Below are 11,832 nucleotides of genomic sequence, written 5' to 3'. Positions count from 1 at the left end.
TTTACAAGAGTATTATCTCTATCTTATGTATTAATCGTGTAAACATGAACTTCGACAAACATCCCTGAATTTACTTCCTGAGAATTCTGCCAACGTGTATATAATAAGTAGGCGGTGACTCCTGATTGATTGAAGCAGAATTACTACGTAGACTAAGCCTAAAAAGGACTCGGAGTAACAGACCTAAGCCCGAGCCTCGGAGTATACTTCATACCACTTCGTCCTTACTCTGGGAGCATGTCAGAGGGTGCGTCAATCTTCCCAGGTTGACCGTTTGTTTGGAAAGTACGTGTTGAGAAGATCGGTGATGGATCATTCCCGTATGTGGGTTCGTATCAAGGGGCTGGCTACTCCGTACATGAAGGCTGGGTACGGCATGGACCACATAACAGAGCTCAGCTCGCTTCCTTTGCCCAGGAGCGGCGGATGCACATTGATTTGGTAACAAGAGGCAAGGGCTAACATACCGCGGGCGGTCCGGCGCGACTAGAACCCACATTGGTGTTTCTTTGCCTTCGAATAGTTATGCACATGTGGGGTTACTCCCTTGCTTATGCATGTTTCACACAGACAAGGTAGAAGTTGACTACGAGCGCGTTAGCCTGAGAGCCAGGAGTAGTGAGTGGATCAATCTAATAGTAGTACCATCTTTGTATGATGGCTCCAAGGGTGTCTTATTGGTTATCAATCTTGACCGACTATTCGATTTGTGCAAGTCCTCATTAATATATTGTCCTGTAAGAATACTTCCAGTTGGAGTTATATAAAGTTGTCAGTTGCGATTAAGAGACAAAAATTTTACCTCACGTTCGATGCTATCTGTCTAGACGAAAGGTGGGTACTACTAGTAGTGTTTAACGGAATGGGCTATGTCAATCTAACAATTGTCCAGAATAACATCAAATTTGATTTGAAGCAGACTCTCACCTTGACTATGACTATCCAAGGGAAGAAAACCATCACAGTCTTTGGTGGAACTGGTAATATCATTGAAAGGGCATTGTTTCCATTATTGTCACTAACTGATGAAAATAGGAAACCAGGGCAGTAGTGTAGTGCGGTCCTTGTTGGCACACAAGGATAGAATCTTCCATGTTCGTGTCATCACAAGAGACACAAAATCGGAAAAATCCCAAGTCATTGCATCACTAGGAGCGGAGCTAGTTCAGGCTGAAGGTCTTAATTCTGTGCAAGTTGCCAGTGCATTTGCTGACAGTTGGGGAGCGTTTATCAACACCAACTCAGATGACGAGGTAAATTCTTGGTCGGATGCGGGTTTTCCTCTGGAATACTTACCTATCTATGTGAACAGTCGTTGAAGTCCCTAGATGGCCCTAGCGACTATGACCTTGCAGTCTCCGTAATTGATGCAGCTAAGGAAGCAGGTGTCAAACATGTGGTCTTCAGCTCTGGACCATCTATCACCAATGCAACCAATGGAAGAATGCACATTGAAGGATTTGAGAGTAGGTCGCTTGCTTTGGGCTCATGTCTATCAGTTTCTGACTATCACCATTTCATTGTAGCCAAATATTATGCAGAGCAATATGGGCGTAAGAAAGGTTTTGCCAGCTTCACACCACTTCTCTGTGCCTCTTTCATGGAATGCTTCTTCTATGATCCATTTGTAGATGCATTTGGCGGTTTCCCTTGGATTCCCGATCCGACAACCAGTGAACTGGTGTTTCGAACTCCATCATATGGAGGCAAGGGCGATATGCCTTGGATCAGTTGTGAAAACGATCTTGGTGATGTTGTCCATGGCATCTTCTTGGATCCAAACACCTACAATCAAGTGCTTGTTCAAGCAACCGGGCAGCAACTCACCATGCGTGAATTGGTAGCTTCTTACACCCAAGGTACGGAAACCAGATGTTTCTTGAATATTATCTCGTGATGCTAGCCGTGAATGCTGTATTGCTAGATTGCTGTCTTTTACTGACCACTACTTGGCTTAGCGACGGGGATTCCAGCTCGATATGAAGAGTTGCCTTCCTGGTCAAGCATAAAGCTAAATGGAACAAGATGCCGAGTTGAAACCCGTCTCATGTTCTGGTATATGAAGGACTGTGGTGGGCGCTGGTTCGCAGAGCATGAAAGTGACATGTCAACCTCTGTCGTGTTGAAGAAGGTCGCAATGGCAGCTCGGGGTCAAGAAGGAAGCTTCTCGACTTTCACGAGCTGGTTTAAGCAGGCCCATGCACTGAAAGCCCAGAGTGCTTGATTTTTCAACTTGAACCTATCCAGGTGGAGTATCCCGATGGCCTTAGGATAGGTAGACAGCCAGAACTCGATAAGTTGTTCAGAAAAACCTTAATACCAATAGCTACTAGTCCATATGTGAGTGGCTTGGAGTGAAAACTTGAAATTCTTTCCAATGGCCAAGCCCAACCTTCAAGTTGTGTATGATCATGACTTCTAGTAGTGTTCTGAGACTTGATATTGTCTTCTCTTTGTTTCATCACTAATTAATTGGAGGATTTTGAAGGTGGGTTTAACTTGAAGTCTGAATATTGCTAAGACTATGCCATGGAAAAAAGTGGGTGGAAATTAACTGTTAATCCAACTAGTAGCTACATTGTAGTTGCGAGACAAAGCTGAAATATAGAACAAACATTTGAATGAAAACAAGGCCCGCGTTTATGATAGAATTAACCCGAAAGATGAAGAAACATGATCTAAAGATAGAAATAGATAGGCCAAATTGATAACAAGAAATTCACAATCTAGTTCACAGTCCGACGGAAGAGATTGGACTGCGTAGGCATTAGTCGCCCAGTCTCCATATCGACTGATCCGGTAGAGCAAATGTGTTGGACATTCTTAATAACCGAGCGGAATAAGAGACTTCGAAGTGTGGCAGGGAGATTGATGGGATTATTACGAGAGGAGCCCAGGCGACCGTTGTCGGACTCAAGGAACTCAAATACTGGCCACAACAAGTGATCGCCTCCAGTGGCCATCATGCTGCCTTTGATCCGATGTAACCAGTTAATACCTTGACAGGGCTGGAGAGGACTTCCGAATATCTGGTGGCAAGCTGTAGAGACGGCATGCCAGAAATCTGGAGCAGCAAGTCCGTCTGTGATAGACGTAACATGGAGAGATTGAGGACTGTCTGGATGGCCACCCGCTGTACTTCGTGGTGCATCCATATCGAGAGTACGACTAGTAATGAGACCCGCAACAAGATCAACAGGAGAAATGTATATCCACGAATCGGCATCCTCTTCGCTATTAAAGGATCCAGTTGTTACTGCGGAGCCCACGACACGCCAGAGGTAGTCTGCAACATTAGCAAGGCCGTTCTCAGTGGATCCAATGATCCATCCGGGGCGAACAATGTTGAAATGAAGATTCTTGCAGACAGAGTGTCGTTGGAATTCTTTGATGGCAAGTTCGGACATGAACTTGGTTTGACTGTATCCATCAGAGCTGGAAAGGACCTTGGCCATACTGCGGTCATCATCTCCTGCCGGTAAACTGGGCTGCAGAGCTGAGATATAAGTGAATGCCACGGGATGAGCTAGTTGTGCCAGGCCACTAATAAGCTCGATGGTGCTTCCTGTGTTAACAGATTGAAGTGTGTGATAATCTTGACCCCAATGAACCCGGGCACCATTGTGAATCACAATGTCAAATCCATCCTCTGGTCGCTCGAGACCGGATAGTATTCTCCATCGAGAGTCGGAAAGTCCTAAACAAGACTTGGACAAGCATCCCCGCCACGCGCAAAGACGATGTCGATACGATTCCCGCCACCAGCCCGCACCATGAGCTGTTTCCACAATGCGTCGCATCGCAATCCTGTCTGAATCCGCACGAACAAGTACTGTAACTGATTGTACTCGGGGATCTTCCAAAAGTGATTTCAGGATCTGGGTCCCCAGGAAGCCGGTGCCACCAGTCAAGAGAACACGGCCCAGTCGCGGTTGGCCACCATCAGGGGGTGAAACCTGATCAATTGTGTGCACTGGCTTTCGGGACTGCACGCATATGCTTCTTATCCTCTCCCGTAAAAGTTGATACTCATTCCAGAGGTCTATCGTCTGCGGAGGTTCTCTCTCAGGGCATTTTGTAGCAGGTGATCCAGTCACCATGAGGGCCACATCGCGAACACTAAGGCCGGAACGAAAAAGCATAGTCATAGGCAGGCGGACGTTGAAATGAGTAGAGATAGCTTGAGAGATAGACATCATGTCAATAGAATCCAGACCAATTCGAGATAGCGTGACATTCTTCCCCACAACAAGCTCTCTGTCCAATTTCAATCGTGAATGAAGAACTTCAGCCACAACTTCAGAAACCTTTAATGCAGTTGTCTCCGTAGCTGCTAATGGCACATCACTAGAATCGGCACCAGTGCAACCCAGAGTGACGAGAGTAGCGGAAGTCAAAGATGCAGCCGCTGTTCGAACTTGTCGTCGGTCGACCTTACCAGATATGGTGAGCGGCATTCGACGGGCAATAAGCCAGAGTGAAGGGATCATGACGGCCGGAACCAATAATGAGAGTTGTCGCTCAATCTGAGTAACGAGCTGTGCAAAGAGAGTGCTAGGAGGAACGAACAGAGAGTTTTCGATGCCATGAACCTCCGTAGATGTATCGAACATGCCCTCATCAGATGTCTGAATCATTGCCACAAGTAAAGGATGAGAATCGCCTTGACCTTCGCCTGATCCTGGTTTGATGACATCTGCAATCAACTCGTTGACCTGAGATCCAAGAGCTTCAGCTAGGTGATGTTCGACATCCATCAGATTGAGCCGCTGCCCGCGCAGTTTTACCTGGTAGTCCTTGCGACCAAGGAAAAGACATGTACCATCAGGATTGAATCGTACTAAGTCACCAGTCTTGTACAGACGGTCTCCCGAGGATGAGTCCATGGTAGTAGACCACTCGGTGTGCTCAAGATAGACAGCTCGAGTCTTCTCCGGCTCATGGAGATAGCCGCGACCAACAATGCGACCTTGCAGCACCAACTCACCAACAGCTCCAATAGGCATCAATCGGTTATGATCATTCTGGTCCACCACCCATGGGGTGCATCCCATGCCTGATCCAATGTTCCGAGGGTCCACAGAAACATGTTCAATGATATGAACGGTGGCTCCAGTGCAACATTCAGAGGGTCCATAACCACACATTAACGTCACCGATGGAGTCCATATCGCAAGCTGGGTTGGCAGCATAGTCTCGCCCACGGCAACCACAGTTTTCAGAGTCGGAACATCACTAGGAGCAATCAGACGAAGCATAGATGGAGTAGCGCACATCCATTCAGCTTGGTATTGTCGGATGGCTGGACCAATGCCGCCTGCCAACTGCTCAGTCGACGGGATGCACACGCAACCACCACCACATAATGTGGTAAGAATCTCAACTGCGAAAGAGTCAAAGGCATATGATGATAGTTGTAATACTCGGGTACCGGCACGAATATGGAGTTTCTCTCGCTGTGAGATCATGGCAGAGCAGTAGGAGCCATGTTCAATCTCCACACCCTTTGGCTTGCCTGTTGACCCGGAGGTGAAAACGACATAGAGAAGATCACCATGGCGAGAGGTATCAACATCAGCTTCAGGACACGCTGGCTGGATTGCATGCGGCCGTGTGATCAAATCGGAGAACAAGAGAATGCTGTTGGCGAACTTCTCACAGTATTCCACACACACGCTGGAGGTAAGAACCCAATTTGCACTCACCGTGGCGCAAATTCCTTGATTCCGATCCTGGGAGGCATCTCGGTCTAGAAGAACAAATGCAGCTCCAGTTTTCATGACGGAAAGCAAAGCAATGGGGACCCACTTCGACCGTTCCAGGCAGATCGGAACGATTGCCCCTGAGCCGATACCCGTGCCCCGCAGATAATTTGCTCCTTTGTCAGAGAGATGTTGAATCTCATCATAAGTAAACGATCCGTCCCAGGCGCAAACTGCGGTCTCTTGTGGACGAATAAGGCATTGAAGCTTGACAAGACCATGTATGGTGTGATCCAGACGTGCGGGGTGGGGTATATTCCACTCGCATAATTGGACCTGGTCGGCGATACATAAGAGGTCAAGCTGGTTGATGCGAAGAGATTGAGTCTCATGAACTTGGGACAAAATATGGCTTAGTTGATGAAGAAGGCGCTCTCCCTGGGCTGCTGAAACAAAGTCCTCATCAAGTAGAAGCTCGAAATCCCAACTGTGGGTTGTCTCTCCCGGAGTACACAGCAGAATCACGGAGTAGCCCGGAATAAATCCATCTGCTCCCAGTCGCTCTTTGACTGATTCGAAGATAACTGACTTGAATTGAGCTCTTTGTGGTTGAATGACGACCATGGTTTGAAAGCCACACGCTGTGCGCGCCTCAGGGCTGACTCGAGCAATAGACTGCAAACCGGCATGTTCCCAACTAAGGATTGACTGCATGTTTGCTTGTGTTTTCAGCAGCGCCTCGTCCACAGAAATGGACTGATCAATCGTGTACCGGAAGGGAACGGTGCTTAATGTTGGCCCCACGATGCTATCGATTCCGGGTAGCGATGACAACCGTCCATTGCTGATGGTTCCGTACACCACGTCTGGAGACTGAGTGTACAACGAGATCAAGATCGACCATGCCAGATGGACTCTAGTGGATGGAGTTACAGTCGATCCACGTTTCAAAGACAAATCACGGCTTGTTATCTCTGGCTGGGCAGCTGATGAGGAATGGTGACGATGGGCCAGCCGGATGCTGGGTTGAGGGGCGCGGTCGTTCGTAAGACCTTCAGGAAATGTGCCTGAGTTAAGATCGCGGTAGTAAGAGCGCCAAAACTCTCTCTCGGCATTAATGTCCCGATCTTGAAGAAATTGCACAAACCCTGAGAACGAATGGCGAGAAAGAGAGTCACCTCGATAGGCGGTCTCGGCATCCTGGAGGATCATCTCCCATGACCACCCATCGTACACTGCATGGTGAATTGTTACTGCAAGCTGGGCTTTGGGCGGAGCCTGCCGTTTATTCTTGACAATCGAGTCAGGATTAGGTACAATAAGACTGATGAAAACCAGAGGGGATCCAGGGCCCATTTCCCTTGTAACATCAACAGTAAGATAGTGCTCTGTAGAAGTGTATGTTTGCACTGGCAACTCATCGTAGTCTGTGATAACTTGGTAGACACCAATGGATGTTTGAATGATCCGTGTCCTCAGGATGTCACTAGATTGTATGACAGTGTTCCAGGCTCTCAAAAGTCGCGACTTGTCGACGTCTGGAGAGAGTGTGAGCATAAAACGATCAATATAGGCACCAGAGGCACTGGCGGTCGCAGAGAAAAGGCCCTCTTGAATAGGTGTGCAGGGATAAATATCATGGATGGCATTATTGTCCACATTGCATTGTTCTCGGACTGCTTTCAAAATCTCTGCGCGCTGATCTTCGTCAGTCGGGAGCATGGAATAGGGTCGTATGGAAGAAGAGTTTCGGTCGACAGAAGGCAAAACCTCCCACTTCTCAATCCTCCCAGCAAGATCACATATCTTCAGGTCGTGACGCAGGAGATCGGTTGTTTTGAATGAAATTCCAATCTTCCGGGCGCAGCTCACGAGCTTCACCGCAGCCAAAGAGTCTCCTCCCAACTGGACAAAGGCGCTATCCATATCCACATCTGTCACCTCCAACTCTAGAGTCTGCTGAACCAAAGAGGCAACTTGCTTTTCGGCTGTGGACCGTGCAGCTCTTTGAGGGTTACCATTGAGCTTCGTAGACTTGAGAAGCTTGATACTACCAGAGTTGAGTCGCGCGGTAAGCATGCAAGTCAGGCGTTTGCGATCAATCTTGCTGGTGGCCGTCCTTGGTAGAGCTGGTAATTCTATTAGGAAGGCTGGTATCATGTAACGTGGCAAGAGGCTGCTCATTGCCTCTCGAATTTGATCTTCACGCTCGTAAACTCTCATGCTCGCATGGGGATTGCTGTCATGCCCCACACTGGAGTCGAACCCTTCCGTTGAACCACCCCTCTTAGCAACAAAAGCAATGACTTTCTGTTGTTTCTCACCAGACGTAGTCATGACATCTACAGAGATGTCCAAATTTGGCTCCATTTGTCTCAAGGTGACCTCAACATTATCGATATCCACTCGCTGACCATTGATTTTCCGCACGTTGTCTCTTCGACCCAGGTATCGCATCGACCCATCACTGTTGTATTGAACCAAATCGCTAGTTCTAAAAAATTCACCGCGTCTGTCGATTGGAAAGTTTGATCTCCACTTGGGTGCTGAAATGAAGGCTTGTCGGGTCTTCTCTGGCTCGTTGAGATATCCGTGAGCGACAATCGGCCCCTCAACGACGAGCTCCCCGATACCACCAATGGGTGTTAGGGTATTGACGTCGCTTGGATTTACGATCCATCCAATACAGCCTACAGGGCGACCGATAGTTCCATCAACCCAGCTTCGAGGATTCATCCGGGTAGCCACACAAATACTGACTTCGGCTGGTCCAAACCCATTATATAACCGATTCCCCCAAGCTTCGACAAGATCGAGACCGACTGCCTCTCCGCCAACCACAATTGTTTCCATTGTAGGAAAATCCGACGGAGTATACGCTCTCAGTACTGTAGGTGTGATGAATGCCCATGTGGTCTGGTGTTTTTTCACGAAAGCAGGAAGATCATGGAGCCTTTCCTCCTCTGAAGGGGTATAGACTGTTCCTCCTCTCACCAAAGCATGGAATATTTCATAAACCGCCATGTCAAAAGCGTACGACGAAAATTGAAGAGTTTTTGGTGGTTCATGTATACCCGTTGCGTGCCCATGATGATTCATTGTCGAACAAATTGCACGGTGACTCAATGGGACTCCCTTAGGATGTCCAGTACTACCCGAGGTGAAAAGGACGCATGCAACATCTTCAGAGTTACCTGGTGGGACCTGCCAGCTGGGTGATGGCCGAGGCAATGACCACAATGCTTTATCTGACACAATCATTCGATCGAGAAATTTCATATGTGCCAACCGATCGTATTGACTTGTTGAAGTCAACAGTAACGCGGATCCAGTTTGATCTACCACTTTCGCAATATACAAGTCTGGATGGCTCACACATATTAAAGTACTCGCTGCACCCGTTTTCAAGACACCGAGTGTGCTGACTATTGCCCATACAGACTTCTCGAACAAGATGGGGACAATTTTACCCCGTCCAATGCCGCGCTCAATCAGCTTCGCGGCGAGAATTGTAGATAATTCATCTAATCTTCCATATGAGAGATCACCATCAGTCGTAACAGCTGCTCTTTTGTGAGGACTTTCAACAGCTCTGGCTTGGAATAATTCATGTAGTCGTTCTCGGAACACCGCAATATTTGCTGAATTCCATTCCATCATCAATGCTTTGTCCTGCTCGCCAATGATGTCCATATCGAGAAGGGGCTGGGTAGGTTGCAATTGCATAACTTGCTGTAAGATACCTTGGTACTGGTTTAATAGTCGTCGCGCTTGCTCATCCATACATTTTGAAGAGTCATAGTGCACAAGAGCCTTTATCGTCGTTTCCGTCTGTAGCCAGCATGATAGTCGGAGCGCTTCTTGAGACTGAAGACGAACATCTTGGGATGGCTCCTCTGGCTGATACCGGGGACTGAGAATGCTCAGTGTCGCAAATGAGTGCCTTTGGTTATCCTCGTTTCTCTGAATATCTGACTGAGCTGCACCACTTGGACGATGAAGGCATTCGGCCATATGATGTACAACTGAATCCACTGAGGACTTGGGGTGTGGCTCAAACGGGATACGCCACTCGGATTCGTTATTTGCATTGACTGTGAGCTCCAGTGAATCAGACAGATTGTATCCTTTGATGAGGACAGCCCATGCGATGACCAAGAGTGAAACAGCCTGACCAGACCGTTCCCTTCCATGCACATTCAATACAGAGTCAATCGCGCGAACTTCACTTGTCGTTTGGATCCTTTGGCATTTCAGATCTCTCGGTTGTGAGAAGGAACAATTAACTGATATGTTCATCGCGCTTTCTGTTTGCGTTTCCGCGCTTCGGCCCTGGAGGAGGGTTGAAGGCTGAGGTTCCTCGTGTATCCCCACCATCGTGCAGGTTTAACTGACAATGGGGGACCAGACTAAGAGACAGGACGATTGAATAGGTAAAGAAACTGTTATTCTTTGATGTTATAGCACGTTCACTTCTGATCAACACCCACAGCTTGTTTTAAGTGCAGATTCCTTACCATACATGATGCCGAAGATTCCCATAGCTCTTCTGACATATCAAGTTCCCGTGCTTACAACACTATTGGAATGATGGCGGCATAACTTGCCTATACCTGGGTCCCTTACCGTTGCCATGCAATGGAAAAATACCAGCGTTTCAAGTCCTTCATGTTTCTCGCGCCAAGCCAGGCACACCACGACACCGCATGGTGCAAGGAACGACGGGACTGGCCGCGTGGAGAATTTATCCATGGAAAAGATCATAAGTAATAGTACCCCTTGACTGGAATCCTCGACACAGGCAAGGGGGTCGATCAGGAGGAGGCCGCAAACAATGTTCCACAACGAGCACGATGAAAAGTTGAAGTCTTATCTTTATTTCCGAGCTTATCTAACATCTATGTCCGAGATGAAGAATAACCTATCCTCTATTCGGTGCTAGAGATGCGGCATATCTTCAAGTGATACTTAGATGAGAAGGCAAATTTTGACGTCAACAAGTCATGAGACACTCGTGCATCGAATTATGACGCGTTATGCTCAAGCAGATTCTTCTATAGTTCCAATGTTCTATCTGTCCAATGGTACGTTTTACAGGTGACGTTGTGCATCTCTAGGTACCGCCAAGGAGATCTTGCAATACCCTTTATGGGTCCTGATGTCCTAGATGGATCTGAGACAGATCTCGATTCTCAAGGCGATTCAAAATTCAACTCAATCGTGGAACTAGCTAGGCCCTTGACATTGAGCCTGGTTCGACAGTGTAACATATTCTACCGCTCAAAATGCACATGTGGCTGAATGATTCAAGTTGCATTTTCGACCCCGGAGCGGAGGCTTTGAATGTCGCCAATCTTTTTCCTCTGTGGAGTTGAACATGCGGCTACCATGTAAATTTGCGCCATAGAGAGATGTGACTAATGGAATTCACGAGGATATTTAGTTCACATTTTCACAGTTAACTGAGAGCATATAGCGGTTAATGTCACATCTACTAGGACTAAACCTGGAAGTGTAAAAAGTACGGGGAACTGCACATGTGCCCCAAGTGACGGTCACTTTCCAGGCAGCTGTGATGGGCTGCTAATAGGCAGATGAGTCTGGCATTATTGCATCTAGCATTTAAATTCGCTCAAAAGTTCATAGATCAATCCGGGGCCACCTGCTTCCTGAATGTACGTTGAAAATAATATGACCTTGGAACCAAGGTAGTGTGAGCCTGCAAGGATAATCAACGGCCAATCGGAGCGGCTCTGTGTCACCAGTAGTGAGCCCGAAACATTCCGATTATTGGCCTTACAGACCGCTATTTACCCCCTACCTGGGGAGATGGAACAACTTGTCGAGAGAAGCGTCGACTCATGTATGCCTCCAAGGTTTCATACCAGGCCTAGGCCAACCTGTCTTTCGTGACTCGTTCAATTGTACCAAGATTCCTCTACACATATGCCCTTGTAATTCATGACGCAAGCTGTCCACCTACTACGTTTCTTCAGAATCAACCATCATGCATCATCGTTCGCTAGAGGCACGAGAAGTTGATCAATAGCACTGGGCATGAAGAGGCTGGCTGACCTCAAACATCCTTTTGCATTCATATGAAGTCTGACCAGTGTGATGGGTCATGCTG

General features: G+C 47.6%; 2 protein-coding genes across 2 annotated transcripts; one reads left to right on the top strand and one right to left on the bottom strand.

The window, feature by feature from the left end:
* Positions 1-934: 934 nt before the first annotated feature.
* Positions 935-2,224, top strand: N7483_012502 (NmrA/HSCARG family protein; the record flags this gene model as incomplete). The annotated part of the gene is made up of 5 exons (XM_057095929.1): positions 935-980; positions 1,036-1,253; positions 1,313-1,466; positions 1,527-1,859; positions 1,959-2,224. 5 exons carry the CDS (start codon positions 935-937, stop codon positions 2,222-2,224), a joined length of 1,017 nt encoding a protein of 338 aa, XP_056941900.1.
* A 502-nt stretch (positions 2,225-2,726) lies between these two features.
* N7483_012501 (Male sterility NAD-binding) lies at positions 2,727-10,079 on the bottom strand (the record flags this gene model as incomplete). Its single annotated transcript, XM_057095928.1, has 1 exon — positions 2,727-10,079. The coding sequence occupies one exon, from the start codon at positions 10,077-10,079 to the stop codon at positions 2,727-2,729; it is 7,353 nt and encodes a 2,450-aa protein (XP_056941899.1).
* Between the last annotated feature and the right edge of the window lie 1,753 nt (positions 10,080-11,832).

Source organism: Penicillium malachiteum, assembly GCF_028827825.1.
Source record: "Penicillium malachiteum strain IBT 17515 chromosome Unknown utg000005l:1.0-9002435.0:326005.0-9005861.0, whole genome shotgun sequence".
In the NCBI taxonomy this organism is placed as follows: Eukaryota; Fungi; Ascomycota; class Eurotiomycetes; order Eurotiales; family Aspergillaceae; genus Penicillium; species Penicillium malachiteum.
This window is presented reverse-complemented; position numbering and strand designations above follow the sequence as displayed.